Source organism: Quercus robur, chromosome 7, assembly GCF_932294415.1.
Source record: "Quercus robur chromosome 7, dhQueRobu3.1, whole genome shotgun sequence".
NCBI lineage: Eukaryota > Viridiplantae > Streptophyta > Magnoliopsida > Fagales > Fagaceae > Quercus > Quercus robur.
Window position 1 is genome coordinate 9582846 of NC_065540.1, and position 21731 is coordinate 9604576.

At 35.8% G+C, this 21731-nt stretch overlaps 1 protein-coding gene across 3 annotated transcripts in view; it reads left to right on the forward strand.

Annotated features, from left to right (window-relative positions):
• Nucleotides 1–303: 303 nt before the first annotated feature.
• Nucleotides 304–21731, forward strand: part of LOC126692107 (probable purple acid phosphatase 20) — a 32108-nt gene continuing 10680 nt past the window's right edge. The window contains exons 1-5 of one of the 3 annotated variants that reach the window (XM_050387587.1): nt 519–843; nt 3474–3765; nt 4376–4950; nt 5202–5290; nt 5435–5804. In XM_050387587.1, the coding sequence (XP_050243544.1) occupies nt 688–843; nt 3474–3765; nt 4376–4950; nt 5202–5290; nt 5435–5624 (1302 nt within the window). In that variant the 5' untranslated portion in view covers nt 519–687 and the 3' untranslated portion in view covers nt 5625–5804. Of the gene's footprint in view, nt 844–1969; nt 2179–3473; nt 3766–4375; nt 4951–5201; nt 5291–5434; nt 5805–21731 lie in introns of those variants that run through there. The other 2 variants (XM_050387590.1, XM_050387589.1) reach the window with 2 other exon arrangements.

Here is a 21731-nt window from a genome sequence, read left to right on the forward strand (position 1 = left end):
TTTTGTTAAAAGTAAATTATATACTAAAAAAAAAAGAAATTTTAAAAATCTGTACATTCATTAGACGAGAAAACTTATAAAGCTTGTGTCAAACCGACACCAAAACAGTGTGCTAGCTATAAATTCATTTTCAGAAGCTGTCACTGAAAAGGAAGCCGTGGCCGAAATTGCATGCAACAATCACACCGTGACGAAATGTTTGGCAACAAATTAAAGCCAACCCCAGTAAACTCACCAGTCACCACCAACAATTATCATATTCTGTACCACATACACGACAAAATAAATTTATAAATATAATAGTAAAAAAGAAATTTCCCATTTTTGAAAAAATCGTAAGCCTTTAACGTACGTACATGCCAATATACAGTTCCCATTAATGCCACGTCTTTTTTCGTATGTACTTTTCACGTGTGGATTATAGTCCAGCGAGTTTGGTCTAAGACGCTAATGTCATGGTCATGACTTTGTATTTATATATAATGACACCAATCCTTGTATCTGAGAAAAAAATACACGTAACGGATGAGAAAAAAATTTCAACTCCGTTTGGTACCTCTTCACATGTGAGCCTCTTTAATTTGTCATCTCCTTCTTATTATTCTTTGAGGGCTAGCTCTCTCTGTGTGAATATATATATAACTTACTCTCAAAGAAGAAAAAAACCTCGTCTAGTTTAGAACCACCATGGATTTGCCAGAGTTGAGACTAGTTCTAACATTTGCAGTGGCCTTGGCCTTTGCTGGATCCATTGGTGGCGTTTATTCATACAATCGCCCACCTATGCGCAAGGACCTCATTGTTCGTCACTTGGAAGATCTTGATGATTCTTCTCCACAACAGGTATTCATTAATTTTATGCCTTCATAGATGTATATATGTTTGGCAATTCTTGTTTTCAGTGTATGAATCTGTTGCGGAAGATCATGAAAACTAAATTTTGTGGGTCTTTTTTTTCAATATAATTAATTATCCTCTTGTTGTGTATTTATTGCGGGGATTTCTATGTTGCATGAAATACAGCCAATGAGGAATGTTTTGTTTATATCGAAGAACAAAAGAGAGAGAGAGAGAGAGAGAGAGAAGTTTGATGTTGAATCCTAACCTTTAGGAAAAGCAATAGACCCGTGTTCATTGTTTCTCAAAAAAAAAAAAAAAAAAAAAAAAAAAAAAATTAGGAATGGCATACTAGTTTCAATAGTAGCTTATAATTTGTTGGCTTTGATGGGAATTGGGATGAGGGAGTTTGTCTACGAGTTAGGTTTAAGGCCAAAACAGGTTATTAAATTTAATCTTAATTTGATTTTCTTACTCAACACAAAGACCGAAAGATGAGATGTTTACATCAGGTTATATATAGACTCTCTTAGAAAATGTTAAAAGTATCTATTAAAATCTTAAAATCTTGCCACTCAGTGAGAAAGTCCAACCTAAGCCCAATATGGCCGTAAGTGGGCTTGGGCAGCAGTTTTTGTTTTGTTTTTTAATTCGTTTCATTATCTTCATCCTAGTCTTAGCTTCCCAGGTTTTAAGTACACAGATTAGCTAGCCTTTGGCAATGGAAAAAACACCTAGAGCAAATGCACCCAACTCGTAAATATTCACCTAGCTCATTCGCTGAACACTTCAATCTTAAGAAAACAAGAACAAGAGAGAAATTTGGTTATACCTGGGAATATCCTTTTCTGACAAAGACTTCCTAATATTATATGTGCTCCCTAGTGTACGTTCGATATTAATAAGCCGCTAGATTTGTCCGTCACATTTTGTTGATATAAGGAAGTAGTGTCGTAGTTTTTAGTCAGATTATTCCACTTTGTATCCCATAAATTTTATCGAGTAACATTAATGCTATGGGAATGGGACCCTAGCCCTTGTCTTGTAACGTATGTAACTGAAATTTCTGTCCATGCAAAACGAGTGAAAAAGACATACATATATGGAAGATATTTTCTCACCCATATATGATAATGTAAAAAAAATAAAATTAAAAATCAGCTCAATATCCAGTTTAAGCTGGCATAAATGGCTGTGCGAGGGCTGGGGTTGTTTCTGGTATCCACTGGCCTAGCCTTCAATGGATTCTTGGGCAATCTACAAACGTACAATCGCCCGCCGGCTCGTCCCAATTTCCTTGTGCAACAACCGGAAAATCTTAATTCTGCTTCTCCACAGCAGGTACTCAATTCATTGAATTCTTGGGCAGTCTATGTTTTTTTTTTTTTTTAGTCTGTCGTTGAAAAAATAGAAAAGAAATTTATTCATGTAATTTTATATTGTAGACCATCGTTGTCCCTGGATCTGGAGCAAGAACAACGCTGTATTATATATATATATATATATATATGTGTGTGTGTGTATATATTTTTTATTTATGAAATTTGTAGAATGTGATGTTAGACTTTAGCTCCGTATTTTGAGGTTAAGAGTTAGGCAGCTATTTATTATTATTCTTTCCAGTAGCAACTTTTCTTGCATTGTAGTCATGTAGTGTAGATTATTTTTATGATTCCAATAATCAAAACTGAGAAATGGGAGTGATTTGTCAAAGTTGTGAAATCCGGGTTTGGTCTTAGAGATTATTTAAGTGAAAGGAGGAGGGACTAAGTTAAGTGAAATTAGTCCAGATATATTTACCCAAAGTAAAACCTGGTTCAGATTCCCGATGAATATTCCTTTATGAAGTTGACAACCTTGTTTTCACGGTGATTTTGTATATATAATTATCTGTGTGTTATTTTATTTTTGCTAAAATTATCTGTGTGTTATTAATTTAGTTCTTATCGAAGAAAAAAAAAATATCTATTTTGATATTTTGATTACTACATGGATCGGATGGACTTCAACTTCCACGACCCAAAAGAATTGGGCTTGGTCTGTGTTGAATTTAGTAAGTCAACATGTAGGCCATTTATTAGTAAGTGGACTTGGGCTGTACTTTTTTATTTTTATTTTTGTTTGTTTTAATGGTATTGAAAAAGTTTTTATTAAAGTAATAATAGTAATACACCTATCCAACAGGCAACAGCTATTATAAAATCAGATATCTTACTTTCTAATTTTATTCCGTTATGATAAAAGGTAGTGCCATTTTAAATAGAATTCACTGACTTTTGGTTTTTGATATTTTCAAGTGTGTATAGTTTCATTTGATTGACTGCAACAAATATTATCCAATATTATGGTTTAAATTTTCGAAGCAAAATATAGGATTTGATTCTAGAAAAATGATTTCTTAAACTCTAATAACATCTCTTGTGGTCAACCTTGATTAGTTGATTGAATTTTTTTTTTCAACCTTGAGGCATAAGTATTACTTGAAACACCTATACAATTCATTTCGTGCAAACACCCTATTGGAATGGCTAGTTTAGAGTTATTAAGTACTAATATGTGGTCCAAATCTCTATGTCCAACATACATTGGGCTTGAAATGGTTTATACCTTTCAATAATACTGATGTGTTACTGCAGGTGCATATATCTTCAGTTGGCGAAGACAAAATGAGGATTTCATGGATTACTGATAGCTCAACCCCAGCAACAATAGAATATACAACAACTTCTGGGGCACAAGGAACTTCTGTAACTGGGACTACATCTTCATATGATTACTTGACGTACAAGTCTGGTGAAATTCATGAAGTAGTAATTGGTCCATTAAACCCTAATACTGTTTACTACTACCGTTGCGGCTCGGATTCAGCCCCCGAGCTCAGTTTCAAAACTCCACCAGCTCAATTCCCAATTAATTTTGCCGTTGTAGGTATGTAAATGTTGACTATACACATGTTACCGCTAATAGAATATGGAATTCATGCATATCAATATGTCTAGAAGTACACCACAACAAATTTCACAACTTTTTGAAGTCACAAATTGTAAATGGTAGATAATAAAGTAATATTAATGATGAGCTCATTTGAGAATTAACAATAACTTGTCAACTCAATAGGTTTGAAATTTGTTATTAAAACTATTTTGTCTATAGCATTTCTTGATATACATATTGTTAACCATTATGTTACAATTAGTGAGTAATTTGAATACCATGTGTCTATTTGACATTATTGCAGGATGTATAATTTTAAGTGCAGAACTTCAATAAAGAGTATTTATGATAAGAATTTTGACTAAAAATCTCTTTAACATTTTGAGTATTTGAAAAGAATAACAGTGTTTTTTTTTTTAAAAATTTTTTTATTCTTTTTCTTAAAAAATAAAAATAAAAATAAATTTCAGTTTTAGCCTTAAATTTAGTTTTAAACTTTAAGGATCTCCTTTAAATTCTTTAGCCTTAAATTAACACCCTTATGTTTTCCATATTTCATATTCATATATCGTACCATTTTACTTATGTACAATATATAATGCAGGTGATCTTGGACAGACAGATTGGACCCACTCAACCCTTCAACACATAGCACAGTCAAATTATGACATGCTGCTATTGCCAGGAGATTTATCATATGCCGATTTCATCCAGCCTCTTTGGGACTCATTTGGGAGGCTTGTGGAGCCATTGGCTAGCCAGAGGCCTTGGATGGTGACCCAAGGCAACCACGAGATTGAGAAGATCCCACTAATTCACAAAGAAACCTTCACAGCCTATAATGCAAGATGGCGCATGCCATTTGAAGAGAGTGGCTCAGACTCAAACCTATACTATTCTTTCGATGTAGCTGGGGTACATGTTATCATGTTGGGTTCGTACACAGACTTTGGTCCTACTTCTTCACAGTATAGTTGGTTACAGGCGGACTTGGGGAAGATTGATAGGAATAAAACTCCTTGGACCGTAGTGCTTATTCATGCACCATGGTACAATACCAATACTGCTCATCAAGGTGAGAAAGAGTCGATTGACATGAAGGCATCCATGGAAAAGTTACTTTATCAAGCTCGTGTGGATGTTGTTTTTGCTGGACATGTACATGCTTATGAACGCTTTGTAAGTTCTAGTTTTGCCCTACTTCATTGTCATTTCTTAAATTTAGTTTTGTTGCTTGATTGACTATGCTCTAATCTCTATTTACAACTCAGGAAAATGATATGAATTTAAGAAATCTACATAACATGTTCATTTTTTATATTAAGTGAATTGTTTTTATTAGTTTTGAGTACCACATTTGATGTGCTAATTAGTGGAAGAATTCAGTGTCATTGATATGTTTCCATTTGTTATTGTTGCTTCTCTCTCAGACTCGAGTTTACAATGGGAATACCGACAATTGTGCTCCAGTGTATATCAACATTGGTGATGGGGGAAACCGTGAAGGCCTTGCTAGCAAGTAAGATTCTAATTCATATATTCAAAATCATAAAAATGGATCATATTAAATGAAAGTGATTATTATAGCTAAAGCAAGGATAAAATATATATATTTTTTCCATTATTTTCATATAATTAACCTCGTGCATTCTTGATCTTATAGGTATCAAAATCCAAAGCTTGATATATCCCTTTTCAGGGAAGCAAGCTTTGGGCATGGGGAACTCAACATTGTGAATTCAACCAATGCTCTCTGGACATGGCACAGAAATGATGATGATGAGGCTGTTACTAGTGACTCACTCTGGTTGACAAGCCTATCATCTGAATCTGCTTGTAAAGTGCAAAACTAAAATGTGAAAATACATGTTCCATTCATGTTCTTCAATAAAATGAAGAAAAATGATAAAGATACATTAATCTAATTGTTTACCAGGAAATAATTGTTGTACCTGGAAACCTTTTTCAGTCTTTGTACATTATTTAATGTTAAAAGTATTATGTAAAATAAATTTCTCATTCTTTACTCAAAACTAGAGTTTTTTTTTTTTTTTTTTTTAAAGAGGAGTAATAGGCTACATCTCTACGCAGTGGGAATAGTTCACTGTACCTTTTCTAAACTGTTTCCATCTCTTACTGTGGGAGGACTTTCGTCTCGGCCCCCAATAAGGTATTGTTCACTTTAGGATGGGCAAGGATCGACCTACGTCCCACCCACACAAAGAAGATCAAACCCTATGAGAAGATCTCTACCTGTGAGAGGGGATCCAAGCCTCTAAGTTTGATCAGTATAATATTCCAACAAGTGAGACAGAAAATTTAATTAGATTGGGCTATTTCTAGAACTGCCATGTCAAAAGCATGATTCTGAAGTCTATAAGCAAGCTGGTAGTGCAGTGTAAAAAAAAAAAAAAAATGTCTCACAAACATCTTCAGACGTAGCACTCTTATTCTTAACAGTAACATATCCATCCCTTTGTCAGAAGCATATCTAAGAGATCTCACCCATGCAGACAGGAACCCTACATGGGTTGACACTTGTTCATCAACTCCAACCAAGCCCTTTACTCTTGATACGTGAGAATTTTATCTTGACATCCACCATTATAACCATGGCAGAACTCTATCCAGAAGCAGATTCATCTACAGCCAGGCCCTTACCTGATTTGCCACTTGTAAATTCATGGATTAGGCCCCTACTTTCTTCTGAAATGTATAATGTACATTATCCTTAAGCTTTATGGTCTATAAATAGAGTCCATGTAACTCTGAAGAGGCAAGAGTGAAGAGAAACAAGAAAACCCTTAGAAGTTCTTGTAAGATGTCCATCAGTATCTTTTATGTCTATTGTAAAAAAGTTGTTGAATATAATATCTCTTAATTTGCTGTATCTTGTGCTGTGTTCTATCCCATATTTTCACGTTATCTTTTATATCTTCTTAGTGATATATGTTATTAACTAGTTTCCATAATCTTCTTACACTCTCTTTCTCTCGTTTCCTTTATAGCCTTCAATAGTTGGTATCAGAGCCTTGTGATTAGTTTCTCACTCCTCTGATTAGTATACTTTGATTATTGTCTTGATTAGTATGTTTTGTGATTTACAGTTGCCACAATACATGGATTCTCTGTATCAATCACATCAGAACACTGGATTTGATAATCAAGTAGAACACTAAGGAGTTTGCTCTCAAAATTCTTAAAGAACCTTGTTTTCCATTGTTTCCTTGGGGACGTTTAAACTTATGTTGGCATTGTAGTCCTGTTAGGCCTTTGGTAAACAGTTCTTTCTAAAAGAAACTGTCATGGCAAGTTCATCTTCAGAAGTCACCGATACCACTAAACCTATCTTTGATCTTTCCCTTCGTAAATCTACTGCAAATAGGTTAAATTATTTGTATGAAATCTCCCACGTACCTAAAGATAGTAAGATTCTTATTATTGATTTTCCTATTGTAAATCCTTATACCGTGTTTGATAAACCCCAAGTTTCTTTCAAAAAATCCATAAAAAAGTTTTTAGGTCCTTCTCAAGCTTCTACTGTAAAAGAATATGTCTAAACCTCTAAGTTTGATCAGTATAATATTCCAGTAAGTGAGACAGAAAATTTTATTACCCTTGCCCTTCCTAGAGAATTTGTAATTCCATGACAGAAACAAGGATATACACACCTTCACTTTGGTGCTGTCAGGTTGGCATTAACTTTCCATGGAAGAAAGGGAATTCCTGTAGTCTCCAGAATTTCACTTCTTGATTCTAGATTCTTGGAATACCAAAATGCAGTGATAGGAACAGTCCAGACCACTCTAAATGCGGGAACAATCTTTGTCACACTTTTTCCCAACTTTAATATGTCTCTTAAAGATCCCCATCTCTGTGATGCTCTCAAAGTACAGGTCCAGATTACAAGAGCCTCTCAAGTGCAAGACACATTTACTGCCACACTGCACTACCAACTTGCTTATAGACTTCAGAATCATGCTTTTGACATGGCGGTTCCAGAAATAGCCCAATCTAATGGTGCTTTGTTGATTTAAGTTGATCCTGGAATGACACCCATGTGCACTTTTGTTCCAAGACAACTTAACAAGGACCAGATGAGTTCTCTCTTTCCAGAATCATGGATTACGAAATATGAGATGCTTCATCAGGCAACTAAACTGATCCAGTCAAATGATCCTCTCTTTATCAGAAAAGCAAATGGTGAAGTAGAGACAAGATTCTTGACAGACCAGAGAAGAAAGATGTAACTATCTTCCCAACTCAAATTGCTATGCTCTAATCAGTATCTTATGACTGTGAAGATGGCCTTAAAATTAAAGCATTTCGAGATGACGGAAAACCTTGTTATAAAGGAAAAACTCCTTCTGGTCATATATGGTGGGATGTTTGTGATTGTGCTGATTGTCAAAAGGAAGAAGTTTTTGAACAAGACTATTCTAGAAGAAAGAAAAAATCTTCTCAATAGATTCTCAAAGAAAGATATGAAGCAGGAGATCCAAAAGTTGACCTCCTTAGAGAACCCTCTGGAAAGTTTGATTATTATGTCCTCTATCCTAGAACCAGAAAGCAAACCCTTCCTTTTCTCTCTCCATGCAAAGAAAACCATGATCAAACCCAAAAACCTCCAATAATCCCATACTACCAGAAAGTCCTTCCCCAAATATCAAAATGTCAACCCCTTCCTACTGGCCAAACCCACATACAAAAACCCTTACCTTGCTACATGTTTGACCAAGCTTTACCTTCCTATGCACAGAATTTTCCTCCATTAGAAAGCTTTAATCATTCTTAAACCAACACCAAACATGTCTGGAAAATCAAAAATCTTGTAGGAAACAATCCAGATGGAACTAAGAAACAAGTCTTTTTGGCAGAAGCAGCTTTAAATTGGCAAGCAGAAAATGCAATGACACAAAACCATGTCCTTTCAAAAATTTTGGATAATCAACAAAAGATGGCTGAGGCAATTATTCATATTTTTTCATCTTCAAATTCCCTTATTGAAGATCTGAAGAAGAAAATCAAAGTAGTTGAACAGGAATTGGCAACCATAGCTTCCACAATCAAAGATCTGTCTGTCTCTTTTCCTCTTATTAGGCAAAAAGAAAAAGAAAGGAAACAATTATTGTTACAACTCCAATCTATGGAAGGATCACAGAAAGAAGCCACTCAGACTCCTCCAATACATGTTCATATGTCTTTTCAACCTCGACAATCATTATACAAAGACCTGTCCATACCGTTAACCTCTCCATTCACACCAATTTCTCCTTATCAAAACCTCCAACCATTAGCCATAGCACATCCTGACCATAACCCTTTTAAACCAAGTGGAATTTTTCTTGCCATTTCGTATTCAATTCCACCTTAACAAGAGCCTCAAACTAGACCACAAAATGAACCTTCTCCTATAAAGAAAGACAAATGACCATTATACCAACCCCCAGATCCAATTGTTGGTGCTTCATCAAGACCCCCAGACATGAACATGTTGGTTGTGGATCCTGACCCTCCAAACCCAATTTCATCATTTCTCAAAACCCTTACCCTTGAAGATTCAAGAGAACCTTTTGTGCTCCCAATAATTGATGACACAGACCTAGCCTTGTCTGATCCTGGTCTAGAGGAAGTGTTTATGACAAATACTGAGCCAAAGGTAGAAGAAGAAGATGATGTTCTTCATCCTAAAAAACCTCCATCTTCACCACCACCAATCTTCCCTCCACCACCCTTTGTTCCAGAATATCAAACAAGGTTGACTTATTCACCAACTACAGATTCAAAACATTTATTCACTCTCGACAATATTCCTCCATCCAGATGGCATGATGAGTTCTTTAACATGTATTCTTGGTGCATAGCTGAATTTCAAGCTCCAAATGCCACTGTTTTCTAGATTATTGCTAAGTTTGTCGCAAGGATTACAGGAAGATTACGAGAATGGTGGATCAATTTAGGAGAATATAGGCAAAGACAGGCAACTCAATGCAACACACTAGAAGATTTCTTCACGATTGTCCATAATGAATTTCTTGGCTCGACAACCCATTATTCAAAAGTAGCATGAGAAGAATTCTTGTTGATGAAGTGTTGCTCACTTGAAAGGAGAGATTTAGAGAAGCATTTTGACAGAATGTCAAGAAGATAAACCTGTCTTTGATCTTTCCCTTCGTAAATCTACTACAAATAGGTTAGATTATTTGTATGAAATCTCTCACTGGCCCAGTTGTTAAAAAAGTCTCCTCCACACTAGGTACACCATTCCTTAGGCCAAAGGCTTATAAGGCAAGGGCGGGAGGCGTCTCTCCCCGATGTGGGATTGAGCAAATTCGTGCAAGTGGGACCTAAGTCGATCCTTGCCCATCCCAAAGCGAACAATACCTGATTGGGGGTTGAGACGAAAGTCCTCCCACACTTACCATGCAAGTTTATGAAATAAAACGTTTTATATAAATTATAGGTAAAACTTAGATTAAATTCAAACACAATGCTACCTGACCTGCTTATCAAGCCTTTATAATTACTATAAAATTTTATACTTTATTTCTTTATTGACTCATTTAATTTGCAATGAATGTTTGTATTCTAATTAAATTTTTTATATTACTGATGAAGATATACTAATGACATTACCTGTCAACTTGACAAGCAATTCTTAAATATAAATATTTCAGTGTTTGATATATTACTAACATATACACTTTTTTTTAGAGAACTAATATATTAGGCTAGAATAGAATTTCAATCTTGTATAAAAATAAAATAAAAAAAAGAAAGAAGTAAGATTTCAGCAAAAATTTGAATTTAAAAGCATTGATAGGTGGCTTAACTTTATTTGATGTTTAAGGTATAACATGTATACATGTTTCCTTTTCTTCTTCTGTGTAATTAATAAACTAGTAGACTATTACACGTAATTAATAAACTTAAAGGATTTAGATACTATTCTCAACTTTTATCTTTGATTCCCCCCCCCCCCCCCCCTCTCTCTTTATTTGTAATTGAAAAGATATAGAAAACAAGTGGTTAAACAGTACGGTAAATTTTGTTTTTATATGAAAAAATATGGATCATTCTTAGTTGACTCAAATTATCAAAGATCGTCTAAGGGTCATAGGATGATAAGAATGACAATTCGTTTTAATCCAATAAATTTATGATCCAAGCCTAATTGATCTAAACATATGCCAAATCTCACTAAAACAAATCACACTTGCATAAAAAATAATATATATATTAAAAAAAAAGAGTCAAGATCGAGTGAGATTTTAAAGTAATCATTTTTCATGGAAACAAATCAAAACGGTTATAAAATAAAAATCAAAAACAATAATCTTGACGTGATTTTTGCCCCCTTTTTTTTATTTTTTTATTTCTTGACTTATAGGTAAAAAGAGTGGGTGGGTACAACTGTTCAAAGACTTGAACTCCAAATATAAGATGATATCTATGCCTATTTCCCTTGTCTTCTGGACGATAGAAATGAAATTCAGCTAGTAACAATTTATGAAAATTTTGTAATTAGAACTGAAACGTTATAATATTTTTCTTTTAAATTGTAAATGCGAGTTTTACTAGAAAATACATACGTATAAATAACATACAGTATGATGCTTCATGGAATCAGTAGGCTGAATGTTCTGACTTCAATGGGGCTACTTGTTGTAGTGAAGACCTGCGAAGATGAACACACTATCAAAGGGGACTAGGGTGGATCAGCCAAAAACCCTCCGATGACTAAGTTAGTTTCTCACAAGAATAGAGTTCCAACATTTTTAGAAGTAAAATCTCAAAATGCACACTTACCTTGATTTGATCCAGACCGGTCCTTATATAGAGAACCTTAGAGCGGTTATTGGCTTAGTAACTTCCCCAAGATTCGTGGAACTCAGTGAGTTCGGACATAACTTCCTCAACGGCTATAGGAGTTACAACCGCTGGTGGAAGTTAAGTACTTATGAGGAATTTGTGGTGATGAATATGGGTTTGGTAACCGCTCCAAGATTTTGTGGCTCGAATCCTCCACACACGTGAATGAGTCTACACCTGAGGATTTCTCAAGTGTTATGTGATCGTCCATGTGCTTTGCCTATGGATGACTCTTTTGCTCATAGACGGTCTAATTGAACACTTGGCTCAAGGCTCATGGACGATCCATATGGACGAACATGAGATGTAATTTTCACTATCCCATCAGTTGCCCCCTCGTCCAATGGTCATCCAAAGACATTATTGGGATTTAATGCGCACCTTTGTGGTTCTAACCAATTTTTTTTTTTTATTTAATCTGGGCCACGTGTCACGACTTCGTTGGTTAACCCGTGGCATCGATTGCATTTTCCAAAGGGACTGCCACGCGTCTTCTTCTGAATGGCTGGCGTCGCTTCATTGACCCTATTTCTGGGCCCTATAAATAGGTGCATTCCCTCTCTTGCCCCTCACATTTCTCACAATTTCCTTTCTGTCATCTCGTCCAAGAGCCTCGTCTAGCCCTCCTCTTAGTTGTCAGGTATTTCCTCTTCCTTTTTAGGTTTTCGTCTTAATCTTTCTTCATTTCAGTCATGTCTTCATCTAGTAGAGTTTAGAGAGGGGGATAGATGAGTATCAAGACGTTTCTTCTGGGAGTGAGGGTAGTTATGAGAGTAGTGAAAGTAGTACAGCTAGTAGTAATTCTTCAGACGAGCACTATTCGTCTAGAGTTCCTAGTATTCCCTTCGAGGAATTCTAGGAATTACAACGTGGGATGACTTCTGGATTTGGGGCTAGCTCGTCCAGACAACCACCTAGCCCTCCTCAAGACGAGGAGGAGGAAGAAAATATTATTTATAGTTGTGCCCCTGAAGTAGCATCCATTTTAGATGCTGCTAAGTTGAAAACCCTTGTAGATAGATATCAGATCCCTAAGGAGTTTAAGCCTCATCTACCCATGGAAGGAGAATGGTGTTGTTCTCCTTCTTCTGGTTTAGAAGTGTACACCTCTTATCTCTTAGTTGGCCTTAGGTTTCCTCTAAATTCTTTTTGTAGAGGTCTTCTCCATAGGTTGGGTATTGGACCTAACCAGCTCAACCCCAATGGATGGAGGACGGTAGTTACCATGCAAGTGTTGTGGCGTGAGACATTGGAAGGGGATTGTCTTATCATAGTGGACGAGTTCTTCTACTGTTATAAGCCCTCAGAGATAAAGAAGTCTGCTGGTTTTTACTAGTTCTCATCCAGGGGCTCTTACTATAGTTTAATAAAGGGTCGTAGCTTGTTTGACAGGCTCTGGAAAAGAGAATTTTTTATTATTTCCAGAAATTGGGGTGGAGACCCAATTGATGTGAGTAATGCCCCCATCCCACCTTTTACCAGCCCTCTAGGTTGCCTTCGTCCTAAGGGTATGTTTCCTTTCCATTTTATTTCATTTCTCTTTATATATTTTCTAACTTTTAGTCGTTTAATCCTTTTTTCTTTATTGATGCAGTTGTTGTTCGTCCACGCTTGGACAAACTTTACTTGGATCGAATTGACCAAGTTTGTGCCTTCCTTGGGAGAACTTTTCACGATCTAGTGACTCTTAGTCATCTAGTTGCGTGAGGACTTGGCTCAGTACCTACTGCTGAGAATCTTGGTCACAAGGAAACCACTCGTCAAAGTAAGTATTGTCCATTCTATTTTTCTTACTTCCTTTTTTTTTTTTTTTTTTTTAACTTGATTTTTCTCATCGTAGGAATGACTACAATGAAGAAGAATAAGGAAAAAACCATAACTAGTGGGAACGAGGATGCCACCGCACCGCCAGTCATCCAGAAAACTTAATTCTAAAACTCGGTGCCTACTTGAAAATTTCACACAAACTTCCCTCCCTTTCTCCTAGCTTTTTCTGTTAAATTTTTGCATCTTTTTAGATTGATAAAATTTGAGAAAAGAATAAATTGTTTCCCTTTTTTTTTTTATAGAAAAAAAAAATTTTTCTTGATCCAAACACTTCCAAATTCCAATTGAGTCCAAATCTTCTGTCCCACTCTTTCTGCTCCACAAATAAAAACATGCCACATGTCCATCTATTTTATTAAAATTTAAATTTATGCAATCTATTATTTCAATTTCCTAAAGTAAATAAATAAATAACCCATCATATTTAGGTAATTGACTTTTTAATCTGTAGTCAAACACACACTAAGCCCCTGTTTGGATACAGATGAAAATTATAAATTATTTCACTATTCAATTTATATTTGCTTATATTCATCGGCTCCACTGCACTTTTTAGCACTATTCATGGGTCTTACTGTACTATTTCAGCTACGTTTTGCCTTTATCTACCGTACTTTCAACAATAAGTTTTCAATTTCAGCAAAATAAGCGATATCCAAATAAATCCTAGCATGCGTTTGGATTGGGATGGAAAATTAAAATTATTTTATTATTCAGCTTATTTTTGCTACTATTCATGGCCCCATTGCACTTTTTGGTATTATTCATGGGTCTCATTATACTATTCCAACTAACTTTTACCTTTATCTACAGTACTTTCAGCAATAAGTTTTTAGTTTCAGTAAAATAAGCGATATCTAAACACACCTAAGAGTATATCTCACAAAGATATACTCTTAGATCTAACATGTAATTACTTACTAAGTAGTAGGTCCTCTAATGGTAGTCATGCTCTACACGTCTGTAGTCCTAAATACAGTCAAAAAGTCTCTTAAAAAGTTCTCTTATTAAATCTCTCTCTCTCTTCTTTAGATCTAAACCAAAAAAAAAAAAAAAAAATCTAGTCTCCTGTAGATCTCTGTCACTCTCACAAAGTTTTCACATCAACCATTCAACATAGTCACCATATGAAGTATAACATCAAGTCATAGCATCAGTAGATGAAATTTAGCATCAATGGCCCAGTGGCGGCTCCAGGAATTTTGTTTAGGGGGGTCATTAAAAAATTTTAATAAAAAAGAACTTGAATATATCGAATTATCGACAAAATAAAATTAATACATGAAGTTTTACAATTTTCTTCTACAAATTTTCAAATTTTAAATTGTATGATAGTTTATTATGAGTATTTATGCCCAATGTGGGTAGCTATGACTATGAGGTTATGACTATTTTATTTTGTTAAGTCTATCTAATATTTTTATTTTTATGCAGTTATTATTATCTATTTGTTATTGTTTTTATAAAATATTTTAAACTAAATGACTAAACTAAACTCATTAATTAGTTTTGTATTAATTATTGAGGCACACAACCACACTCATTCATATATAAACTTATACACTTTACGTCTACTTAACCAGCCAAATGCTTGGATAATCACTAACTTTACAATTTTTTTCTTAAATTTTACTAACTTTATAAAAAAAAGTTATTATAACATGATAACAATACACACACATGTAACAAATCATCTCTATTTCCTAATTATTAAATTATATAAATTTATATTATATTTATATTGTACACACAAATGTCCACACACATCATAATTCATACAAATAGCATTATAACAAAAAGTAATACACGCTATCAATATTAGACACACTCACACACATGATATAAATTTATAAAAAAGAGTGATACTTACAATTCACAAACACTGACTCTTTACTCTTCGAGTTAGAAATACTTGTAATAAGGGTGTACAAAATTTAAATCAGGGTATGCAAAAATATTTTTAAAAATAAATTAAAGTATTAAATTAACAAAAGCAAAATAAATATTTTATATATATAATTTTTTTTTTTTGGAAGTCGGGTTCATTTGAACCCCCTGAATATAGAATAGTGCTGCCCCTGCAATGGCCGAATATTTCTCTCAAGCGGGTTGAAGGAACTGCGTTATGCATGAAGTTCAGTACCGGTTAAGAATTGAACTTAAAATTAATAAATGAAAAAAGTGAGACGAAAAGAGTAATTAATTTTTGACTTTTATGGGAAAAGAAAAAAATTTAACTTAAAAAAGTTTGACTTTTTTCAAAAATTATGTCTAAACTTTTTAAGTTTGACTTTTATGGGGAAAAAAAAAAGAAAATTAATGTTTTGACAGTTTTTTTCATTTCTCATAAAATTGATGTCAAAACTTTTCTAAAATTGATTATTAATGAGTGCCCTTAGGGCACTCGTTAGCCTGACCCTTCATTTATTTACTTAATTTTTTTATTAAATGAGACCCACTTTTGTACAACCTTAACAAGCACCTATGCAGTGCTTGTTAGAGCACTAGCTTAAGGGTATAAACACCCCTAGTTACTATTTTACAACCTAAGCCACCTGAAACCCACTCTATCTGGGTTTGTAAACTAAAAAAAAATTGCAACTTATGAATAGAAAGGTTGCATATATACAACCTTACTATTCATAAGTTGAAAAAAAAAATATTAGTTTAATCTTGTGATTGTGTGTGAAGAGAAAAAGTGAGAGGGAAGAAAAAGAGAGAGAATAGTATATTATATTATTTTATTAAGTAGTTTATATTATTTTATTGGGTTGTATGTAAAAATAAAAACTGAGATATAAGACGAGTTGTAAAATAAATTAATAAATTAATATTCGAGAATGCAAAATATATATATATATATATATTGCGTCCCGGATGTAATGCTCTTAAGAGCACTAGCATTGAAAAATGCTAATGTCATATTTAGGTCCTTTTTAGCATTTTATGGTTCAAAATGTGCTGCATCAAAGGATGCTAAACACAGGAATTGTAAAAAAAATATATATATTTTAATCAACCCATAATTTCTCTCTCCTCCCATAAATTCTGTAATCTTCTCTCTCTTCATTCTCTCTTTCTCATCTGCTCTCTCCGTTCTCTTCATTCTCTCTTTCTCATCGGCTCATCTGCTCTTCAAGCACCGATCACCGCTCCGTTCTCTTCATTCTCTCTTTCTCATCGGCTCATCTGCTCTTCAAGCACCGGTCACCGCTCATCTGCTCTTTCCTCTTTCAAACCCAAACATCATCCATCTCTTTCTCGTCTGCTTTTTTTTTTTTTTTTTTTGGCTATGACCGGGGCTTAAAAGAAGTGGTGGGTATGGCTGAGGTGAGTTGTCGGTCACGGAGATCGGAGTGGGTCATGGCGTGGGTCACGGAGATCGGAGATCAGAGTGGGTTTTTGGCTGTGACCGATGTTTTTGGTTGTGGTTTTTGGTTGTTTTTGGCGTGGGTCAGGTGTTTTTGGTTGTGGTTTTTGGTTGTTGTTGTGGTTTTTGTGCTTAAAGGGGTTGTGGGTCGTGGTTGGGTCCGGGGTTTGGGTCTTGGTTGGGTCGTGGGTGGGTTATGGGTCCGGTGTTTGGGTCGTGGGTGACGACGTGGGTGTGGTGGTTGTGGTTTTTGGCTGTGACCGGTGTTTTTGGGGCTGGTTTTTGGTTGTTTTTGGCTTGGGTCCGGTGTTTTTGGTTGTGGTTTTTTGAATGGGTTTGCTCCGGTGGGTTTCAAATCGGCGGTGTGGTTTCTGATCGGTGGCTTGGGTGGTGGGTGTGGTGGCCGTTGTTGGCTCTGGTTTGATGGATTGTGTGTGTGGCTGTGTGTGGCTTTGTTGATGGGTCTGTGTGTGTGGGGTTCTGTGAGATGAACCAATGCTAGAGGTTGAGGGAGGCTGAGGAAAAAAAAAAAATGGTTGGAAAGCCTAGGAAAGTGGAACTGAAAAAAAATATTGGTTAAAAAGAAATAATAAAAAAAGATTAAAGAATAATATTTTAATAAAAATAGAGTTTTAGGATGTGGGAGGTATTGTAAAATGGGATGGTATAAGTAATAAAGTGGCTTTTTGGGATGGTATAATAGTATAGCATAGCATTTCTCAATGCTAGTGCTCTTAACATTTGCCAATGTTATTTTTGATGTTCTCATGCTCAGAGAGAGAGAGAGAGAGAGAGAGAGAGAGAGAGAGAGAGAGAGAGAGAGAGAGAGAGAGAGAGAGAGAGAGAGAGAGAATCATTTGTACGAACTCGATTCTCGAAAACGAAAAAGACAAAAAATGTACAAACTCAATTGATAAAGACTTATTTGGGAACTCAATGTCGGCTTAATTCAATTGATAAAGACGTATTTGAGAACTTGAATGTCGGCTTAATTAATCGTGCACACAAATATTTGGAGCCATCTCCTACTAGAATATCCTAGGAATCTACTCAAAAAAAAAAAAAAATTATAAAATATGAACAAGAATGAAAGTGGTATCTACTTTGTCAAACAGAGCTCCACCGCTCCATGTAAGTAAGGCCACATGTTAACTTCTTAAGTATACCTTGCTGGGTTTAGATGGGAGACAAAGAATCCATGGCAACAAATTAAGAAACCCTTTGTATGAAAACAATTTTTAATAGACGTGGCGAATGAAAGCTATAAGGTCGTTTTACTTTTTGTTTTTATTATTGAGGTAAAATTTTATTATAGTTTAATCTTAATGTATATGTAAATTTTTTTTAAAAACTTGAACTTAGTCTTTTTTTTCTTCCATTCCTCATACGTTACAAATACTTATACTTGTAGAATATTATTACGTTAATAATGCATTCATAATTAACCTGGCCCTAGTTCTGTTTTATTCCGTTTTTATAATATTATGTATCTGTTAGAAATACTGAATGATTGTATTGTATTTCATGATCAAAGAATATACATGAGTGCCTTTATATAGGAGGCATATGTGTGCGGTACAAGTAAAGTGTAGTACAAATACAAGTGTGCTATACAAGTAAACTAGCTAGGCCTAAAACCCATAACATAATACACGTTAACAGCCTCCCTCAAACTCAAGGTGGATGTGAGACCAACTTGAGGTTGTCAACTAAAGTACAAAGGCGTCCCTTAGGATGTGACTTGGTGAAGATATCTGCAAGTTGATCTTTAGAGGAGACTAAGATCAGTTTAAGAGCACCATGGACAAGATGATAACAGATAAAATGACAGTCGATCTCGATGTGTTTAGTCTGTTCATGGAAAACATCATTGTGAGCAATATGAATGGCACTCTAGTTGTCACAATAAAGAGGAGTAGTAGAAGATGTAGACACATCTAAGTCTTTGAGAAGCCATCGTAATCAAAGGAGCTCAGATGTGGTATTAGCAAGGGCACGATATTCCGCTTCAGTACTGGAACGGGCCATATGAGTTTGTTTCTTGCTTCGCCAAGAAATCAGAGAAGAACCAAGAAGAAAGCAATAACCAATGGTGGACCTGCGATTTGTGGGATCTCCTACCCAATCAGCATCAGAAAATGCACGGAGAATAAGAGGAGACTGAGTAGAATAGAAAAGACCATGGAATAGAGTGCCCTTTAGGTATCGAAGAATGCGTAGAACAGCAGCATAGTGAGTCAATCGTGGAGCAGACAGATACTGGCTCACCTGGTGAATAACATAAGAAATGTCTGGACGAGTGACAGTGAGATAAACTAGGTTGCCAACCAAGCGTTTGTAAAGAGAGAGATTAGCTAATGATTTCCCTCCTGAGGGAGTCAGATGCATATTAAGCTCAACTGGAGTGTCAACAGTCTTGTTATTAATGAGTCCAGCTCGAGACAAGAGTTCAGAAGCATACTTGGCTTGAGTAATATAAAGTCCATCTGTAGAATGAGTGATTTCAAGACCCAAGAAGTAGCTGAGATGTCCAAGATCTTTCATCTCAAACTGCTGACTGAGAAAATCCTTGAGTTCTTGAATGCCACAGAAGTCATCACCAGTTATGATCATATCATCCACATACAAGAGAAGTAAAATAGTGTCTTTGTCAGTGCGATGAAGAAATAAGGCAGAATCATAATGACTGGCCATGTAACCTAAGCGAGAGATGATAGAGCTGAATTTGGCACACCAAGCTTGTTGAGTTTGTTTAAGGCCATAAAGTGCACGTCGAAGGTGACACACCTTGTTTGAATCAACAGAGAGACTAGGAGGAGGTTGCATATAAAATTCTTCACTTAAATCCCCATTAAGGAATGTATTTTTGATATCCATTTGAAAAAGGTCTCATTTACTGGCAGCAGCAACAGCTAAGAGGGCACGAACAGATGAGATACGAGCAACCAGAGCAAAGGTCTCTTCATAATCAATCACATACTCCTGTGTAAACCCTTTTACAACAAGACGAGCTTTGTAGCGCTCAATGGACCCATCAGAGCGAGTCTTAATCTTGTAGATCCACTTACAACCAACCACAGATTTCCCCGGGAGGAGTGTCACCAAATCCCAAGTATGGTTTTTAGATAATGCATCAAGTTCCTCTTTCATTGCAATTTGTCATAAAGGGTCAGTGGAAGTCTCACGATAGGTGTGAGACTCGTGTAGTGTAGCAAGGGTAGTGTAACAATTGTAGTCAAGTAAGTGTGCAGGAATAGATCTGACCCGAGTTGAGTGACGAGGTGGAATGTCTTGTGCAAGATCTTCAGGCAAAGCAGGAGCAGGGGACCCAAGCTCAGAGTTCGGGTTGGGTAGCTCGTCTTCGACCCGTTCATCTTCCACCTGTTCATTAAAAGATGAACTAGGAAAGGAATCAGTGATATCTGGTGGTTGGACAGAGAAGTCTACAGGAGAATCAGGAGCAACTATAGGAGGATCAGAAGTAGCTATAGAAGGAATATGTGCCTCATCTAGAAAGAGATCTAAGACAGAGGAGGAAGATAGGGAGGCACGGAAGTGAGAGAGCTCGACAAAGAGGCAATGTTCCCAAAAGACAACATTGTGGGAGATACGAAGACGATGAGAGACAGGATCATAACACTGACACCCCTTTTAAGTTTCACCATAGCCAAGAAAACAACAAAGCCTTGATCAAGGCTTAAGTTTATTATGCTCATGTGGCTGAAGAAGAACGAAACAAGCAGAACTGAAGGAGCGAAAGTGGTGATAGTCTGGAGGTGACCCAAAAAGGCGCTCATATGAAGTTTGATTTTGGATAACAGGACTTGGAATGCGATTAATAGTATGAACAGCATGAAGAGCAGTTTCGCCCCAAAAAGGAGCAGGAACTTTGGCAGAGAGAAGGAGAGCACGAACAGTGTCAAGGATATGACGAAGTTTTCGTTCGGCTCTACCATTTTGTTGAGAGGTACCTGGACAAGTTAGTTGATGAACAGTGCCATAAGAATGCAAAAAAGCTTGGAAAGCATATTGAGTGTACTCAAGAGCATTATCAGATCGAAAAATTTTGATATGTTTGAAAAATTGAGTTTCAACAATTTTTGCAAAATTAGAATATACTTGCAACAATTCAGAACGATGTTTCATATTAAAAATCCAGCTATAGCGAGAGTAATCATCAACAAAGACAACAAAATATCGAGATTCACCAATACTAGAGACAGAGGAAGGCCCCCAAACATCAGAATGAATAAGATCAAAGATATTAGTGGATATTGATTCACTAGTATTGAAAGGCAAAGCTGGTTGTTTTCCTAACTGACATAAAACACAATCAAAATTTTCTGTAGACATTGATCTTAACAAACCTCTAGAAGCCAATTGTTGTACCCGAGAAGAAGATGCATGACCAAGTCGAGCATGCCAAAGTGCAAGGGAAGGAATAAAAGGAACAGTAGCGGCTGCAGCAACAAAAACAGGAGCAACAAGTGGAAGACGAAGGTTGTCCACGGGAAACATACGCCCAACTCTGGGATCGGTCCCAAGCTCCCGTCTCGTCCTCAGATCCTACACAATACACCTAGAATAATCAAAGATAATACGATAACCTAACTCAGTTAATTGTCCAATAGAAAATAAATTATAAGAAAGGTCAGGAACATTAAAGACTCCAAGAACCGAGAGATTGGAGGTCGCAATGGAACCTATATTATGACCAGACATTATGGAACCATTTGCTGTGCGAATATTAAGAGGGTACGATGTAGGTTTAAGGTCAGAAAATAAGGACGAGTGAGCTGTCATGTGATTGCAACAAGCAAAATCCATAAGTCAAGAGGTAGGAGACATACCAGATAAAGCTAAGAGAGAAGAGGAATAAGATGCATTACCA